The sequence below is a fragment of the Lagopus leucura genome, unplaced genomic scaffold (assembly GCF_019238085.1).
Source record: "Lagopus leucura isolate 7727_CA_CO unplaced genomic scaffold, USGS_WTPT01 Super-Scaffold_100002, whole genome shotgun sequence".
In the NCBI taxonomy this organism is placed as follows: Eukaryota; Metazoa; Chordata; class Aves; order Galliformes; family Phasianidae; genus Lagopus; species Lagopus leucura.
Window position 1 is genome coordinate 79,890,325 of NW_024962263.1, and position 19,633 is coordinate 79,909,957.

The 19,633-nt window shown below is 39.7% G+C and overlaps 1 protein-coding gene across 1 annotated transcript in view; it reads left to right on the plus strand.

Annotated features, from left to right (window-relative positions):
- Nucleotides 1–17,852, plus strand: part of FER1L6 (fer-1 like family member 6) — a 65,427-nt gene extending 47,575 nt beyond the window's left edge. Inside the window, exons 31-41 of the mRNA XM_042870006.1 lie at nt 53–178; nt 1,262–1,389; nt 3,215–3,385; nt 4,187–4,347; nt 6,071–6,213; nt 6,796–6,884; nt 9,108–9,206; nt 11,934–12,175; nt 12,509–12,672; nt 14,280–14,380; nt 17,056–17,852. Of these exons, the coding sequence (XP_042725940.1) occupies nt 53–178; nt 1,262–1,389; nt 3,215–3,385; nt 4,187–4,347; nt 6,071–6,213; nt 6,796–6,884; nt 9,108–9,206; nt 11,934–12,175; nt 12,509–12,672; nt 14,280–14,380; nt 17,056–17,242 (1,611 nt within the window). The 3' untranslated portion in view covers nt 17,243–17,852. The remainder of the gene's footprint in view (nt 1–52; nt 179–1,261; nt 1,390–3,214; nt 3,386–4,186; nt 4,348–6,070; nt 6,214–6,795; nt 6,885–9,107; nt 9,207–11,933; nt 12,176–12,508; nt 12,673–14,279; nt 14,381–17,055) is intronic.
- Nucleotides 17,853–19,633: the final 1,781 nt, after the last annotated feature.

The window sequence follows — 19,633 nt, forward strand, 5'->3', positions numbered from 1 at the left end:
CTTGATCTGTTTTGGAGGATAGATAAGGACAGTGTATTACCTGTATTACCAGGGCTCCTTCTGCATATACCCAAGTCATGAGGATGGCAGCTTGCTGGACGGAGGGCAGCCCCACATCCTGCAAGGGATACCACCAAACCATTCCGTCAATGTCCTTATCAGGGTGTATATTGTGGCAGTAAGTAGATAGCTGCTCTTTTAACCCAGAAGTAACTGGGATGATGCTTTTCAACTTGATTTAGCTCCAGTGTTTTGCTCTGAAGCTTCTGAAAGTCCTCATCCGCGTGGTAGTTTTTTATTGTTATTTTAGACAACGTTTCATGCTGTAGAAAAGAGCGTTCAGAATATGAAACTTTCCACATTCCTCACGATGAATCACAAGACAGAAGAATCACTTTATTTGTTACAACTGAAAGGGCGGGGGGTAAAAGTAACATATAATAGACAAGTTCTTCTAGACACGTTATGCGAATTTGGTAAGTCTCAATCAGTAGAGTTGTGTCAAAATCACACAAATGTAAATATAGCCTTCTCAGTGAAGAGGAAAATAGCATTTTGTAAGAGCTGTGTGTTGGGTGTAGTCAGAGTAGTAGATATTATAGAAAAAGTATGGGAAAGAGAAAGACATAAAAATAGAGATGACAAGATAATGAGGGAGTGCAATGTGAGAAATGAAACAGAAAGAGCTGGTATTTAAGAGCTGCAGGTGACCAAGGAAGGAAAGTATGCCATACAACAAGACAGTGACAAAACTGAAGAGTAAGAAGTGATTGCGTTATTTCCTTGATATAAAGAGGACTTGTACTGCACTGTCCAAGGATCTCATCCACTCTTTTTGGGAAACCTTTTCTGAATCCAGCCTGCACTATTGCAGCCAGCTTCTTCCTCAGCACTGACTCTCTTGCCTATCTCTTTTCCCATCTTAGAGATTATAGAATCATAGAATCATAGAATCACAAGGTTGGAAACGACCTGTAAGATCATCTAGTAACATCTACTGTAACATCATCTAGTCCAACCATCTCCTTATCACCATTGCCACCACAAGCACTATACTTCCATCTGCTCCATCTTTGGAAATCCTCCTCTCATCCAAATTTTCTTTTCCCAACTTGAAATACTAAATAACAAACTAATTAACAAACTAAGGCTCCTGAATCCCCAGAGCATGTGCGAACCAGGCAGGGAACCCACAGAGTTGTGCTGTGACCATATTACGTTTAGAAAAGCTTCCTGAGGTTGTAGTCTTTCTTCCTAACAGGCATTTAACCTCAGCCCAGCTGATCCAGATGGCAAGTCAGATCCCTACATTGTGCTGAGACTGGGCAACACAGAAATTAAAGATAGAGAAAACTACATTCCCAAGCAGCTGAACCCAGTGTTTGGAAGGTCAGTGAAGGCTTCTTTTCATTTTCATTGGAGGTTTCTCTTTTGTCCCTTGTCTTGCTATAACCATTACAAAGTGTTTGTTGTATGCTGATGTCAGCCTGTTTGACAGTTCTACTAATTAAAATGTTGAAAATTTATGTCACCCTGTATAATTACAAATTATTTCATTTTCATAACAATCAATTCATCTTGAAATGCAATCTGTGAAAGGTTTCTTGAAGTGATGCATAAGAGGAAGTGAAGCAACAAATAATCTTGTCTCAGCAAATTAATACAAAGTTTAAAGGGAAATAAATATGCACAGAAGAGTGTGATTTCAAAATCTGTTTCCATTTCAGGTTGAACAGAATGCTAAATAAATGTCATCATTAAAGGACTAGTTTTAACATGCCCCGGTCTTCTGAATGGGGGTTCAGACTCTCAGAAAACATCAAATTAATATTATCAAGGTGTTATACTTACTTAATGTTGTTAATTCCAATAGCCATCATTTTATTACAGTAAGTTTCCTTGTTTTAAGATGAATTACAATGTTTTGAGTTGGGATGGAGGTGATCTAGAAGAACATTAAGACAGAGAAACTGTACTCTGTTGTACTGAAAGCCTAATTAGTCACACTAGGGTCGAGTCTACAACAGCAGAGACTTGAAGTAAAAGAGAAAGAAGACAAGAAAAGAGTGATCCCTCCACTGCACACCATCTCAGTCTCTGTGACTGAAGCTCTCCTTTAGTAGAGGTATAATCTTCAGGGTTTAGCAAAATAAAGGCTGAGCCTTCATTTTGCTAAACGCTGAAGATTATAGATGCATATAGATAGAAGGGAAATCACTACTATATTTGCTTAGATAAGAACTGGCTAATTCACTTGAATAATACTTGCTGCTGCTACCAGAAGCTGTAGTGGAGTGACTGCCCAGCAAGTGTTCTACAGCAGTAGTATCAGTCATGGTAATCAACTTTCACCATCGTTAACAATCCTGGTCAGCAGAGCATCAACAACCCCAGAGCAACCCCAGAGCTTTCCTAAACTTCTCTTTCCTTCCAAAATTGCTCTGTTGTTGCTACAGATTAGACTTTGGTCACTCCGAGAAGAAACTTTGAGATAAAATTTGACAGCAATCAGTTTTTCTTCAGAGGAATCTGGAGCCAGTGATGTGCTGATGCAGATATCCTATCTTCCAACAATTTATCAAACCCCTCTTAAGTATACTTCCAGCTTATCAAAATATCTCACAACAATTATTCTTATCCCTTAAAATTTGCACTCAATGAAAAGAGACTTCTTGTTTTTGCTTTTTTCCTTTCTTCCTTTTTTTAATTGTTGTGAAGCTTTTACCTGATCGTTTTGTGTCCCCAAATCCTATATTCAATATTTAATCCAGCAGGTATGGAATAAAACAGAAAAGACTCATGTATTCCTTTAAAGCCTTTTGAAGATTCTGAAAAGTGTATAAAAACTGTCACATATACAGTTTCTTTAGCTTCATAATTTCTATGTGTTCATCTATGATAGATTAAGGAAAAATCTTTGCAACAGTTCCACTACTTGCCATTGTTCTGTCTATTATAGGTGAGAACAATCTTAGAACAGCACAGGAGGTGGTAGGGGAGTGGAATAAAAGTATTTTGCACTGTATGTTTCCAGTATATTCAGACATTTCATTAAAACAAAAAATACAAGCAAAAAAAAATCCGTTTTTTATTAGAAGAGAAAATTTGCAAGTTGAGCAAACTATCCACACATTATTCACATTATATTCATTAAGTTACTTTTTTAGATATCAAAACTAATTTGACTTCATGTTCTTCCCAATTTTTGCCATAGGTCATTTGAAATCCAGGCTACTTTTCCCAAGGATTCCTTGCTTACAGTTCTGATCTATGACCATGACTTTGTGGGAACTGATGATCTGATCGGAGAAACTAAAATTGATTTGGAAAATCGTTTCTACAGCAGGCATAGAGCTACCTGTGGGTTACAAAGTCGCTATGAAATGTAAGTACCTCTTCAGACAGCCACAGAGAGCAGCATGTGGTGAATTAATGTTTTGAAGAAGAAATTCCAGATGTGGCCAAAAATTAAAATTTCTCCAGGACAAAAGTCACAGGAGGTATTTTAATTAAGTTCCACCACAGAGCTTAGCAGTAGCTCTACGTACCTGTCAGCCTAAGCAGGAAGTGAGTAGTTTAAAATTAACAACACTGTTTGTTCACCAAGTGTTTTAGGTAATAAACAGCTTCTGTATGGCGTATCTGCTTCATAAATTGCCTCTGGACAGGCATATAGGGCCACTGTAGTGAAAATGACTCACAAGGCAGTGACACTGAGCTCCTGATCCCAATCACGCAGCTGGACTCTCAAGGTTGCTGTTGTGTGCAAAGATTAATCAGTATGGAGAAAAACAAACTAAAATAACCCCATTGCCCTGGGGTGGGGCATTTGCCTTAGAGATGAGAATTTGGGGTTCTTGTTCCACGATCGTTTCACTATTTTATCTACAAAATGTGGAAAATGTAAAAAAAAAAGAGACTGAAACCCAAGCCCTTGCTAGCTGTAGTATGAAGTATTTCTTTATGTCCTTGTTCCAGGCCCCAGACAATCTCAGCTTCTCCCTCTGCACAAGGGAGCAACAGAATGCATCTTCCTTAAATGTCATTCTGGAGATAAACATGTACATTTGAATCCTTCAGGTAGAACAAAGAATAATCTCTAGTCCTTCCCTTCTCTTCTCTTGGCTGCCCATTTTTCTGAGGGAAAATCTCAGCTATTTCTCTCAATTCTGTTCCCTCCTTGCAGAGAAGGGTACAATGCATGGCGAGATGCAACCAAGCCAAGTGAGATCCTCACTAAGCTGTGTAAGGACAACAGAATAAATGGGCCTTTCATGCGGCCAGGAGAGATACAAGTAGGAACAAAAGTCTTCAAGGGACAGACAGTCTTCACTGAAGATGAGAATGGTAATGAAGTACTTTATCATTCTTTGACTAATATAGTAAACCTATAGCCAGGAACTTCTTGTGCTATGTATCTATGTACTGTCCTTAGAGTAAGGAAAAGAGCAGTGAGGATGAAGACAAGCTGGAACCAAAGGAAGTAGTCTTGGAGATAGTAGAGAACATTCTCCTCACTTCTCCGTGTTTATTCATCTTGGAGCAAATTCCTTTTGGCATCAGAAAAAATATAGCTCACTCCTCCAGTGGAATGCTGCTCATGCAGCACTGTTACAGAGAGAAGTGCTGGTCCATTTTCAGTTTGTTGGCCTGAGAGAGTTTCCAAGATTGCTGCTTGTTTTCCTCACTGGAACATGAACAAATGTGACTCCCTGATCTAGATCAAAATCTGGTTCAGTAAAACGAGAACCAGAACAATCCGTGTCAAACAAAATGATGAAAGCTAAAAAAAAATGAAATACAGAACCAGATGGTGAATTCCATATCCTGTAAAGCTTTTGCACACAAGTTTTTCATCATATTGTAAAGAAATAGCTGCACACAGTTTTCTACACACTTTTTAACCAAACTGCTGTTCTGACAGGTCCATCTGGGTCCTTATTTCCTGCTGAGTCCTTCTGTTGTTCATCACTTGGGCCTATAAAACAAAAAAAGGTCACAGATTTGAGATTTAGAGAAGTACTGAAAAGGGGAAGCAGTAACATTTCTACTTTGCAGGTGGTGAAAACAATACTTGAAGGACTTTCATCCAGATTTAAATAGTAAGAGAAAGAATAATTTAACTTTGCTCTAGAAGTATGGAAGTTAGATATCTACTCCAAGGCAGTCTAGGACTGCTTGTAGCCAGTAAGAACAAAAAGCATCTCTTCAGAAGATGTGAGAATAGTCTTTAGAAAGGTGCCTGTGACAGACAGAATGGGTTCTCAAGGAATAATCTGTCTCAATAGCCCACTGGGCCACGACTGAGTAGCAGATGCTAAAGACCTTGCCCTAGCTGGATACAATTAGATGAAATATATCACATCTCAAATACGTGCTACTGCGAAAAAGGGAGTGAAGACTCAGAACCAGAGAGTAATCCTTCCTTGCTGTACCATTAGGAAGGGTTCAATGTTGTTTAAATCCAAATCAAATCTTTTGTAATCTACCAGCAACTCTTAAATAGCAGCACTCTTGGAAAAGTGAGACATCCTGCTTCAAATCTCCAGGGGAATCTACACAAAAAGGGAGAGAGGCTCAAGGGCTCAGGAGGCCTCTTCTCCTTTTCAATAACCACATTACCTGCACTATTAAGATTGCTCCTTCCTTGAAATGCCCTCCTCCAGGCTGAGGGAGCTGGCGAAGCTGAACTGCTCAGAAGATGAGTCCTTGCCCATGGCCTTCAGCCCTCACATTGCTGCTCTTCCCCTGATGTGTGCTTTGGTTCTCCAGGGGAATCTTTGCTGTTACCACCCAAAGGCAAACCAAAGCTATAGGTATAATTTCTTGTGAAATGATTTGCTGTATGCATAAAAAAACTGTTGCCTAAGTTCTACTGTTCTATCACAGTAAGTACACTCATTTACAAGAATTAAATGCGCTTTAAGACTCTCCTTAACTGAGGTACATAAAATCTTCCTTTTAATTTGACTTTTAATGACCATATTTAATACTTAATGGAACATGTTACACAGGGGTTTGGCATGCTAATTTTGTTCTGGTTGTTCTTTTTGTTTTACTTTTCCTATAGAGGAGCCAGTTGAATCGTATGAACATCTTTCCTTAAAGGTTTTACGTTCTTGGGAAGAAATCCCTGAAGTTGGATACAAACTGGTCCCAGAGCATATTGAAACTCGGCCTCTCTACCATAAGGATAAGCCAGGCATGGAACAGGTAGAGCAGTTAAGAGATGGTAGGGTGATGGTAGGCCCAGGAGAAGTTTTTCTTTCCTCCAGGTACTGTGACTTCAATTTTTATCTGCAAACTTGCAGAGAAAGCATTCAGGTGTTGTACCATACATGAGAATTTGTAAGTATCAACCTGGAAATTGTTACACATCTGTATACAGTGAGCTACCCAAATATCCAGTATTGTACATTGTACAGTATCACAGTGTATAACTGCAAAGCTTACTTATTTTAAATTTAGCTTTAGTTTGTTAATCTAACACAAGCACTGTTCGTGTTTGGTATTTGGTTCTTTTTAAATTTTCATTATGCACTATTTTTGTGTGGATTTTACCTTGAAGTTACCAATGTTTGAACTCAATTCCAACTTCACCAAACTACTGAGCAGTTGCTAGAATGTACGTATGAAAAAATACATTGTGTAGATAGCTTATGGATGAGATCGTTACAGAGTATGAACGGCTTGGTGCCTAGAGAGGGAGCAGTGGTTTTATAATACAGAATTACACTAAAAACCTTCAAAAGTCTCAATAGATAGAGTTACAGAAATGTTTTTCTTTTTTTCAAGGGTCGTTTACAGATGTGGGTTGACATGTTTCCAAAACATATGCCTCTGCCAGGACCCCCGGTGGACATTTCACCAAGAAAACCCAAAGGGTAATAGTCTACGCTTTCCTCCAAACATGGTGGCATAAGTCTTCAGAGACTGAGTCTTAAGTTTCTGGAAAGAACTAGCAGAAGAACTATCATAACAAATTTCTGCGATCCTGAGAGAAGTTTTTGTAGATTCACATAACTGTAGTCAAAGAAGTATGCTTAATTTTGTCTCTTTTATTAAATGAGTCAAAGAACTGCTGGTGATTTTTACATCCAAGGCTACCATACCTCTTCTAGAAAGACATCCCTCTTTTCACATTGAAATTTCAGGAGCCTACAATAATTTTGTTATTCTCTTCCATTTGCAAAACGGAAAGAAGTAATTCTGTTTTCAGCACTTCCTCCAGTTATGTAATGTGCTTAGCAACTGAGTGAGACCGTTACTGTGATGCAGTACTGTACCTATTGGATTTTCAGTACTTGGTTCAAAGAGATGATCAAGAAACACCTAAAGCAGCATTAGACAGCAGTTTCTCAAATTTCAGATGGACACTACTGCTTTATATTCAGTATTACATATAGCTCTTCAAGCTTGTTTTATGCTTGGAAGTGAAAAATAAAAAATGACCAACAGAGTTCTCAGGTCACCCTATGTCACTTTTATTCCTATACTTTAGCAAAGCCTTTCTTGGGAATTTTCTGTCTGAAGCAGCAGCAGATACGACTCATGCTTCATTTATGTCTGAACAAGGAACAATTTAATAAAGACTTGCTTTTTTTCTTTTCTTTTTATAAAAGCTAATATTTGACCAAAACAAGAATATCTGTAACAATTAGTTACAGACCAGAGTTCTTCAGACCATAACTTTCTATAATTCTCCTTAACAAGAGGTTTTTTTTCCAAGGAAAAGGAGATTTTAAACAAATAATACATACAAAAACAAACTGCTGCTGCCTTTTCTGTAGTCTACAACAGCTATAGAAAAATACTGTCAAATCATTAACTATGAGGAAAAAAAGTAAACATGCAAACATGAGTTATACCTTTTGCTTAGATCTGTCTTCTTGCTGCAGCAAAAGGGGCTCCAGGCTCCACAGGTCCTCAAACCATTTGTGAAAACATTCCACGTTAGTTAGTTAGTTAGTTAGTTAGTTAGAATCATGGAATTATTAAGGTTGGAAAAGATCTCTAAGACCACCCAGTCCAACCATCAACCCATCCCCACCATGCCCAGTGAACCATGTCTTTCAGTGTCACATCTCCTCAGTTACTGAACACCACCAGGGATGGTGACTCTGCAAAGTTTCTCATCTGAGACTGAGTTCATTTCCAAGGCAGCATATCATAATAAAAAATATCATTTGTTATCCCATCCCAAACGTACTTTTTTTTATTATTCTACAGCCCATAAAATAAACATACTCAAATTTTTGAACATGATTTTTTTAATGTCACCTGCAGTATCTGAATTTCAGTTCAAACTTCTAGAGCTTTGGATGACTGCCAGAAGTGTTTGCATATAGGGAGTGGAAAGGATTGCAAAGATTTCATTCTTTTTGCTTTTGCTTTTGAAGATGATGGTTGGGCTTACTTAAGTGAAAATATGTCTAAACAGTACTTTTTTTCCTGTTAAATGCACTGAATTGCACCTAATATAATAATTTTAGCCATTTCTTCTGGAGAGCACCTCTTATGGAGCTGTTTTTTGGAGTTACAGTTTTGAAGGCTGCCGTGATGACATCATTCAGATCAGCTTTACCTGTTTCACTGCAGCAGTTTTGTAAAGAAAACTGCAAAGGAACGAACACATAAAAAGCAAGGAATTTTCCATCGCCCCAAAGCTGGCTGTGATGCTGCTGTCATTCAGCATGCTCACTCAGAGGGTGGTGAGGCACTGGAACAGGTTGCCCAGAGAGGTTGTGGATGCCCCATCCCTGGAGGCATTCAAGGCCAGGCTAGATGTGGATCTGGGCAGCCTGGTCTGGTGATTGGCAACTCTGCCCACAACAGAGGGCTTGAAGGTAGATGATCATTGTGCTCCTTTTCAACTCAGGCTATTCTATGATTCTACGATCCATATTCTATCACTTGACTCTCTTGTAAACAGAAGGGACCCAAGGCTGGTGCTATTTTAAGAGTTTTGCACAAATGCAACATTTCTCACTTTATAAAAGCATGATTTGATAGAGGCTTACATTAGTGTCCAACCAGTAGTCATACAAAGACCTATGAAAACAATGACCATGATCTTAGTTATGCAAAATGTTTCTTTTCTTTTTCAGCTATGAACTGAGGGTAATCATTTGGAATACAGAAGATGTAATTCTAGAAGATGAAAATATCTTTACAGGGCAAAAATCAAGCGATATCTATGTGAAAGGGTAAGTTCTTTAGAACTTGTCTTCAAAAGGGCAAATAATTTTTGATTCAAAGATCAGTTACAAAAGTTATCGTGTGGGGCTATCTGAGGAGCTATTTCTTTAATAGTTCCAACTATTTCACTTTGCTCCAAACTCCTTTCTGAACTGGTCATTTATACCGAGTACTTTTTAACTATTTTTCTCACTTAAAATCAACTGTAAGAAATGACACTTGTCCTTCCTTCCCATGTGGGAAGAGATCACATATGAAGAATACCAAACCCACACCAGAAACCAATCACAAAATCTGAACTGCAAGGAATTACACTCAAGCAGAGAGGTATGAAATAACTAGAGAAAAGGGAATTAGAGTCCTCAGAGAGAAAAACAGCTGAAATATACCAGACTATTTCTCTGTGAAATATTTTCTAATCTCATTTTAGGTTAGACATTAGGAAGAAATTCTGTACTCAGAGGGCAGTGAGGCACTGGCACAACTGCCCAGAGAAGCTGTGGATGCCCCAACCCTGGAGGCATTCAGGGCCAGGCTGGATGGGGTCCTGGGCAGCATGGTCTGATGGGGGCAGCCCTGCCCATGGCGGGGGGTTGGAGCTAGGTGATCTTTAAGGTCCCTTCCAACCAAAGCCATTCTGTGATTCTACTTGGGGATGGTGTGTGGATAAATGACCGTGGCCATATTCAAGAGAACCTCACACAAGCTCTTTCTGCACTCAATCTCCTCCCTGCTGCAAACAAAATGCCTGTTGCAGCTTCAGAGCCCATAGTGGGATGATCAGTAAAAGGGGAGAATTCAGTTAAATGAGAATAAACCAAACCACTCAAACTAGTTATTTCTTGAGAATGAAATAGGTTACTTCTTAAAATTCCTTTCCTGTTCTGGAGTACTTCCTATTGCAGACCTGGAAAAATCTGTATTTGTAGGGCTATAGAAAAAATAATGTTCCTAAAAATCTATTCCTGTGTTGCCAAAGACCAGAAGCAAAAAGCTGGAGGAGGGAACACTGGAACTGATGGACTTGGGAAAGGAGGATATTTTCCCCTTTGCGGGTACTGGAAATCACAGGCAAATGCAAAGTAAGAAGAAGGACAAAGCAGATCTTACTGCTTTTTAGGACGTATCTACATGTTTTACCAGGGAAAGCTGTTATCTCTGACCATGCTGTGTGGTAGCTGTCTCTTTGAGATAGTGCCTTTAGCTCAGGTGAAGTGTACACAAGCATAGCTATGTGGTCCCAGTAAGAAGCAAGTAAGGCTATTGTGCACACTGGCTGAGCAAATCTTTCCTTTCAGTTCCATGAGAGAAGCTGTTATTCCAGTGTTTGCTCAGATGTTGCCACCTCTGAACTGAACACGTTCAGAGATGTAGCAGAATAGCTCTGAGAGCATAACATTCAATGCGAGCTAAAAACCGAGGAAATAAATGGGCAGCCAGCCCTTGTACTGAGTTGTGTGATAGTATGAGGACATTGCTATCACTGCCAGAGCTGTCTGCTTTTCTGCCTCATTGAAAAAGACGCATATCTCACTATGCTCAGAGAGTGCACTTGGCACTGAATATGTCACCAGGCAAGGATTTGCCCTGGAGCAGTGTGGTGATTGGGATTGTTATGGTTTTCCACATCTCTTTTTGAACAAATAGGGCTTGCAGGGAAAATGCTGCTTTTTGGGTGCAATACAAAAATGTTAGAATCAGGGAGGTGATCATTTCCCTGTACTGAGCTCTTGTGAGACTGCACATCAAGTACTGTGCTCAGTTTTGGGCCCTTCACTGCAAGAAAGACATTGAAGCCCTGGAGTGTGTCCAGGAAGGCAGCAAAGCTTTGAAGGGTGTGGAGCACAAATCTTATGGGGAGCGACTGAGGGAACTGGGATTGTTCAGTCATAGAAGAGGAGGCTCAGGGAGACCTTATTGCTCTCTACAACTTTCTGAAAGGAGGCTGTGCTGAGGACAGGGTTGGCCTCTTCTCCCAAGTAACAGCAATAGGATGAGGGGGAATGGCCTCAAGTTGAGCCAAAGGAGGTTCAGGTTAGATATTAGGGAAAATTTCTTCTCAGAAAGAGCGGCCAGGCACTGCCCAGGGAGTCACCGTCCCTGGAGGTGTTCAAGAATCATGCTAATGTGGCACCGATGGTTTAGTGGGCAATATTGGTGGTAGGTGGCTGGTTGGACTAGATGATCTTAGTGGTATTTTCCAACCTTTCTAATTCTATGATTCTATATGCATGCTGTAATATAAGACAAGAGAAAAAGACAAGAAAAGTTGAGGAGACTTCTCCAGCCACATTTCTGCAGTGCTCGTACCCTCAGACTGAAATGGCAAACAGTACAGACTCTAGTACTGTCCTCTTCATTGACACAGAATCTATTAGGATGACACATGAATATGGGGTGATCAGTAATGAATAAAGAAATGATGCCGTGTTTGCCTGCAAATATATAATATAAATATAAAATATAAATAAATAAATTGCCCACTGGCATTTTGGAGCTTGATCTTAATAAAATTTACCTTTCCAGTCTTCACTTTTGACCATGTGCAAAGGCTTGGAGGTAGCTATAGTTCCTGAGCTAGGACTCTTACTGTGTGTGTGACAGTCCTGGACAGGGTGTTATTTCCTGCTGATTAGGGAAGATTTAGTAAATTATTATGGCTTTTACCAAATGACAACAATGGTGATTCAAGCTCCCCTGGTGATGGCAATGTAATCCTCCATGTGCTTCCATAGGTGGATAAAGGGCCTGGAAGAGGACAAACAGGAGACAGATGTACATTACAACTCCTTGACAGGAGAGGGCAACTTCAACTGGCGCTTTGTGTTCCCATTCCACTATCTCCCAGCAGAAAAACAAATGGTTGTTAGTAAAAGAGAAAACATATTTTCCTTGGAAAAGACAGAGCGCAAAATACCTGCTGAGCTTGTGCTTCAGGTGTGGGACTTTGAAAGGCTCTCTTCAGATGATTTCCTGGGTAAGTATGCAGTGAAACTGTCTGAATTTCACCTGAGTGTTCTCTATACCTGTGTTGTATAAAGGTACATACAAGAAGGTGTCTGAGACCATACTATTTCATATCTTTCTCTGAGGCACCAAATTAGCACCTTATCCATTTCTTGTAGAGCAAATGATTAGGAACTCTGATGAGGCACTGTAGAAGAAATATAAATGAATCACTGGTAGTACAGAACGGTCCTCACTTCTCCAGGTACTGGGCCAAGATGCTGCACTGCTTCGTGTACCTTCTGTTTGAATGCATCTGCATATTCATGATCCCCAAGTGCTATTACATCACTTCTCCCTCCAGGCACTCTTGAACTGAACCTGAATGGGTTCCCTCGGGCAGCAAAGACAGCCAAGAGCTGTGATGTAGGCATGGTTGTGGCAGCATGTGAAGAAAACAAGATCTCCATCTTTCAGCAGAAGCGTGTCAGAGGCTGGTGGCCTTTCATCAAGGCTGGGGAGCTCACGGTAGGTAGCTCACTGCCCATATACAGCTCTTCTCTGAAGGTGATATGCTCTGCTAAGAACCTGACAGAGACAGATACTAATTATGAACATGTCATCTGAAGAACAACCGTCACTGCCAATACACAACATCTCCTCATGTGCTTCATTGTTCTCCCCAGAGGTTTGGTTCAGATAACCCAATGCAACCAGAACACTCTGTATTTTTACTTTGCTTTTCTCCACTGCTCATCTCCCAGCACACTTGATGGGTAGAGCAGCAAATCAGGTGTTTCTGTGAGCACAAGAGCGAAAGATCTAACTCATAGTTAGGAAGCTCTAAACTCCAGAGCATAAGTTATAAGAACACAACTAACTCAAATTATATAGGTGTTTGAGTTGGAAGGGACCTTTAAAGGTCTTCTCATCCAAATGCACTGCAATGAGCAGGGACATCTACAGCTCAATCAGGTTGCTCACCTTTCTACTGCGAGGTGGAGCAGATATGGTATTTTATTAGTGCTAGTATTTTGTAGATTACTCAACAAGTTATAATGGTTTGTCTTAATGAAAACAAACAATAGAACATCAGCTATATTCCCTTATGGCTTTTCTGAATCATGGGAATCATCAGTAAATTGATGCTCAGCAAAGCTTTCCTTCTGTCATAGCTGTAAGTATCATCTTCTGACAACACACAAAGAAAACTGATTTTCATTCCAGCTGCTAGAATCTTCTGATCTTTCTATCACCTGAGCAAAGCTCTAGGACTGCATGACACTTTCTGCATGCAGATTTCATTTCTAGATATCTTATTTTTGTGATGTGGGAACTCACTGCTTAATCACTCACGACTGCCTATATTTCTCCCCATTGTTGGACTGTGCCTTCTCCACCCAAGTCATTCATTTTCCAGTGGAGCCATTTAACTCTTCAGGGACATGTGATATCTGCTGTGAACAGAGAAGGCTCTAGGGAGACCTGATAGAAGCCTTTCAATGTCCAGAGTTGGAATATAAGAAAGAAAGGGTCTGACTTTCTAGCAGAGCCTGTTGTGATAAGTCAAGGAAAAATAGCTTCAGACTAAAAGAGGAGAGACTTAGATTGGATGTAAAGAAAAAGTTTTTTACAAGACGTGTGGTGCAGTACAGGAACACGTTGTCCAGAGAGGTGTTGGATGCTCCATCCCTGAAGACATTCAAGGTAAGGCTGGATGCGACTCTGAGCACCCTGATCTAGCTGTAAGTGTCTCTATTTGTTGCAGGAAAGTTGGACTAGATGACCTTTAAAGGTTCCTTCCAACTCTAACAATTCCATGATTCCTTGACAAATTTTGCAACAAGTCTTCTCAGATGAATTACATTATAATTTAGAAAGCAAAAAAGGTATTTATGGGTCTGTGAGAAAGCATCCCACCTCTCCCCCTCATGGTCCTGTAGCATAAATCAGGGATTTTGTGCCTGGCTTTTCCTTTGTGTTTTTTCTTTAAATGCAAAGACTTCCTCTTCTTTTCTTTAATCAATTTCCTTCATCCTCATCTGGTTCCATAATTTCTCCACTAGCCAATTCCTGCTGAGATTTAATTATAATTACCCAGTAACAGGTGCTTATGTATGATCTCCCTGATGCAGGGCAAAGTGGAAGCTGAGTTTCACTTAGTGACAGCAGAAGAAGCTGAGAAGAATCCGGTAGGCAAAGCACGAAAGGAGCCGGAGCCCTTGGAAAAACCCAAGTGAGTGGGAACAGACTCATTAAAAAGCTGTGCAGGGGCATTCAGCAGGACTGGGGAGGAGCAGCTCTCCTTGCTCTTCTCTTTCCCACTATAACTTTGAGCAAGCCATTTGGATGACTTGTGCATCGTTGTACTCTCTCATGACAAGGCTGGCTGCTGGTGCTCTGAACTGGCAACACGTTCCAGGTGAACTGAATTGTCTTCCTTTGGAAGCCAAAATCAATCACACTGCTGCCTGTTTGTCCTCAGCTGCAGTTCACACACAGGCTTGTTCCATAGCTGACCTAATGTATGATAACCTCTTCAGCCACTGCCTGTCCATACCTGATACCTGACCACTAATTAAAGTCAGAGGGATATTTATTACATGAAGAGGATAAATATAACCCATTAATATTTCAAGTGCTGTAAAACAATTGTATTAAATAGTTATGTCTGGTTTTTGTTTTTTTTTTTAATCTGACCATTATGAGTCAGAGCCTTAATATTAGGAAATGAATACTCTGCACAAATTTGAAATTGCTAAATATTAGTTAAAAGCTGACCTCTGCCTGCACCCGTCTCTTTTTGCATAAATTAATCACACGTACAACATTAAAATCAGGCCATACTGGAATTTTTTCACTCTAAAAAAAATACATCTCTATTTTTTTTTTTTCCTTCACAGTCAAAATAATGAAGATGCTTATTTTTTATCACAATGCTTTTAATGAGGACATTTCAAGTGGTTTAACAGAAGCAGATGATCTAAAAGATTTTATCTTACACTTTTTGCCACATTAAAAAAGTATTTAATCAGCTGAGGGTTTTGCATGTAGGAAAAAAATATGCTCTATCATCTCAAGTCCTTTGTTCTGTAATAATAAGGAAGTAGATGTTACATAAAGCTTCTAAAGATCAATAGCAAATCATAAAGGTAATCATTGCAAATTCTGTTTGTTTTTTGTTTGTTTGAAATACATCAGGAAACATTAAAAATGAGAAAATGGCATAAAGGCATAATTGCCAAGAGCCACATAAAGGATATAAATTTAGTTTGAAAATTAGAAGCATCAGAGACTCATTGAGAACGAGCTTTGGAAAGCCTTTAATCAATCATTTCATTCAATATCTTTCTTTACCCAAAGGCAGAAAGGGTGGACAAAGATTAAATGTCTGGAGACTAAAACAAATGAGAAATAAAGTGCATGGTTTTTAGTAGTGGGTGTGATTTCCTACTGGCAAAACCACTATAAGGTTGTCCATCTCTCCATCTCTGCCAGAGGATGCTTTTTGGGTAAATACTCTCTGTTATAACACATGCTGCTCTAACTGGTACCAAATTCTGTTGCCTGTGTTGTACAGAAAACAAATTAAACAAGCCAGTCTGTTTTTTTTTCCCCTAAAGGTTAAGAAAAGCCCTCTAGTTGGAACATGTGAAATAATGACTCTATTGCATACACTTTTTTGCAATTCCTTTTAACCCAGAGGGCTTATTTTTTTAATATTTATTTCCTGGCCATTTCCACTCTCACTATAAAACAGTCTTCAGTGAAAATGTATTCAGTTGGCTTTTGAGATTTCCTGAATGTCTGTCAGATTTACATTCTGAATAGTGAATTCTCCTGATGACTAAGTTATTGTTTAAATTCCTTAGGCAGCTTTCTGATTTAAAATATGTCCACTAATTTTTGTAACCCTCAGTCTTTATTTTATTCTCCTTTATTTTATTCTCCTGTATTTTATTTTATACCATCTGCACTATTATAGTGGTATTTTATAACATAGAAAATTTGCACCCAATTTTGTTATTGTTGGTGCTGTTCAGCACTACTGCATTCTACTACTGCTGCTCTACACTACTGCAGATCATCCCATCACACATGCTCATAGATGTTGGCTCAGCTCATTGCAAGGGTAAGGCTGCTGAAGTCAGAGGTGTAATGACCTCCCAAGCTATGTGATGTGCCAGAAGAGAGATTACAGCAACATATTTCCTAAGGGGAACGCTGCTTCCCTGGCTATGCAGCCAGCTGAAGAAAGTGGTTACGGAGCAGAATGAACAATATTTGGAAGGAACAGAGGATTGCAGAGCACAGATATGCCTCACCATAAAGTGGCTAGTCTTCCCCATATACAATCTACCTAGATTTTGGGTTTCCTCTCATTTTCAGGAGGCCTGTTTTAAAACCCTGACAACATGTCACTTGGTGCAGTATGCTAGACTGAGCTGACTGCCTGTTATGGCACTGTGACTATCACCACACAGACTTTTTGTAGTGACTCATTACTCATTTTGCAATGCTAAATTCTTTGCAACAAATAGAGAGCTTTCATACCCAAGTTTAAGATGCTTGCATTTTTCTTTAGGATTTCTCACAATCTTCTCTCTAATTCTGAGCCCAACATCTTGCCCTAAATTGGAAGAGTTAGGAATGGGGAACTGGAATTTCATTCTTAGCAGCGTAGAACTTGAAGCCGGGGGCAGGTGGATGACCCAAGAGAATATGAAAATCATAGCAATTCTCTCTCAACCTTTTAGTGGACTGCCAGGAGCTAAAGGTCTAAAGGTCTTTTTTAGAGTGAGATATATGTTTTGTAATGGGGTAACTTTGAAAATAACTGTATCTTTATATACAATTAATGTACTGCCTTTACAAAAGCTTTTGTTTCTTTTTTTCTTTCTTTTTCCTTAGCCGACCAGACACATCCTTCTCTTGGTTTGTCAATCCTTTCAAGTGTTTGTACCACCTGATCTGGAGAAATTACAAGAAGTACATCATCATCTGCATAATTCTGCTTATTCTCATCGTCTTCTTGGTGCTCTTCATCTACACATTGCCAGGTGCACTCAGTCGTAGGCTAGTTGGAGGAGGAACATAGGATTACAGCTCTCATGGTAACCAATTGTATACAAGCGCTTCAGTTAAAAATAAAAATCAGGCAGAGTTAGTGAACCTGAAATACATCTCGCTCCTTGTAAACAGAAACCATAACATAACTACTCCTCTGAGAAACTGGAACTATCTTAAAATTATTTTCACATCTTACTTCTTTGGCTGCTCGTTCAGACTCTGCCTTACTGTATGTACATCATCATTAACATCCTGCTGTAGCTTCAGTGGCGGTGATAACTTCATTCTGCACCTAAAAATGAGTTTAGAAGTGAATTTTTTTTAAATGTTATGCAGAAACTGATTTGTCAATCATGTGTTTATTACAGAAAAAATGATTAAATATTGAGAGAAAAATCTGTGCTCTAACAAATGTACAGTTCTGTTGTTGCACATTTTTGGAATTAATTATTTGCAGTGGTTTTCAATGATTTTATAAAGGTATGACTATTTTGAGCTAAAAGCTTTATTAAAAAATCAGAAGTTCAATTGGCTCATTTGGTGTTCTAATGAGAATTCAACCTGCATCTCCCAAGAGGAGCTCTGTGCTCTACAAACACATCTCACAGTTATAAACGCAGCAAGTGGCAGTGATGGGAGGAGGCAGAAGAAGAGATGGAAAGAACTTCTTTCATCTGCAGTCTGAAAGTGCTGAAGATTGCTGCAAGGAAGGTATCAGAAGATGTAGGCTTTAATGCAGGCACTGCAGTAGCAAATAATCCTCATGATGGAGGGGAAAGGAGAGTCCTGATGTTGGAACAGAGGGAATGGGGAATGAAAAAGGGAAAGGCTGAAGAGCGGAACAAGTCATAGAGGATTAGAGAAAACAAGGAGTAAAATCTTACAGGATAGTCAATATGAAAATCTTCATCCTACTTAAAAATAAAGATACTGCAGCTGTGATGCATGAGCTGTCATGCCTGATAACTTAATGATCCCACCTGGCCTCAACATGGGAGAACATGAAGTAGGCATAAAAACTTCATCCAGCCTCACCTGTGGTTACGTATGCAGACAACTTTTGAGAAAACACCATTCATCATACTCCACTTGTACAAAGTGTGAGCACTTTGAAAGGACTTCACCTTTAGCAAATTTTAAAGTATAAAGATTGCTGTGAAAGTGTCTCTTCCTCTTTCTTTCCCCTGATATAGAGGAAGATGGAAATGGAGGCAGATGGAAATGCAGGCTGAAAGCTTCCCAGCTTGGCCAGCAGGATGCAGTTCTTCTATATCTCATATTCTAAGTACACCATGACTATAACTGAATTATTTAGGTAGGTGAGTATGACATTGCACTTAGACAGTGGTCATGGCACTGAGCTTGCCAAAGTTCAGGAAGCAGTTTAATGGTTGAATCTGCACCAGATAAACACAGCAGTGCAAGAAAAGGATGTGGAAATGTGCTGCGTACCTTGAGTCCATTGTCACCTCACAGTCATCTACACAAATTTTGCAGTTGATCCTGTATGAAAGAGAAAAGGAAATCTTATTTCTCCCACCGTATAAAAGTACTATGAATCTTGGAATAACAGTTTAAAAGCTCCCATAAGAAAATAAAATTATTTTGATGCAGAAAATGAGAGATGAATTGCAACAGCTGGAATATGTTATGACAGTCATAAAGGCAGTGATTCTGATTTTCCTCTGGTGTGCCAGGGTAACAGGCCTGATTCTGCATGGCAGCTTCTGTGTCCATGTGTTCTTACTCTGCTTGTTTTTCCTTACTGTGTTACTGTGACTGGGAAGCCCTGCCCTTGCCAGAGGGTCATAGAACCATTAAGGTTGGAAAAACCACTAAGATCATCTAGTCTAACCATCAACTCATCCCTATCATACCACCAAACCATGTCTCTAACTACCACATCTATGTGGTTTTGAACACCTCCAGGGACAGCCTGTGCCGATACCTCATCACTCTTTCAGACAGTAAATTTTTCCTAATATCCAATCTGAGCCTCTCCTGGCTCAACTTGAGGCCACTATCTCTCATCCTATCACTATCACTTGGAAAAAGCAGCCAACCCCCACCTTGCTACAGCCTGCTTTCAGGGAGCTGTAGAGAGCAATAAGGTCTCAGTTCCCTCAGCCACTCCCATAAGATTTGTGCTCCAGACTCTACAACACTTCATTGCCCTTCTCTGGACACACTCCAGAGCCTCGATTTCTTTCTTGAAATCAGGGGCCCAAAACTGAACACAGTATTCCTGCTGCATGGATCCAGAACCAGGCACCAGTGCTGGGCCCAGCACCAAGCACAGTGGCAGCACTTATTATGAGATGCCTGAAATGACAACTCCCTGTAAGTTCTGGTCAGAGTCTGGATGAGCAGTGACCTTGTAAATAACCTGTCCCCCTTCTTCCCTTGCATGCCCTAGCAA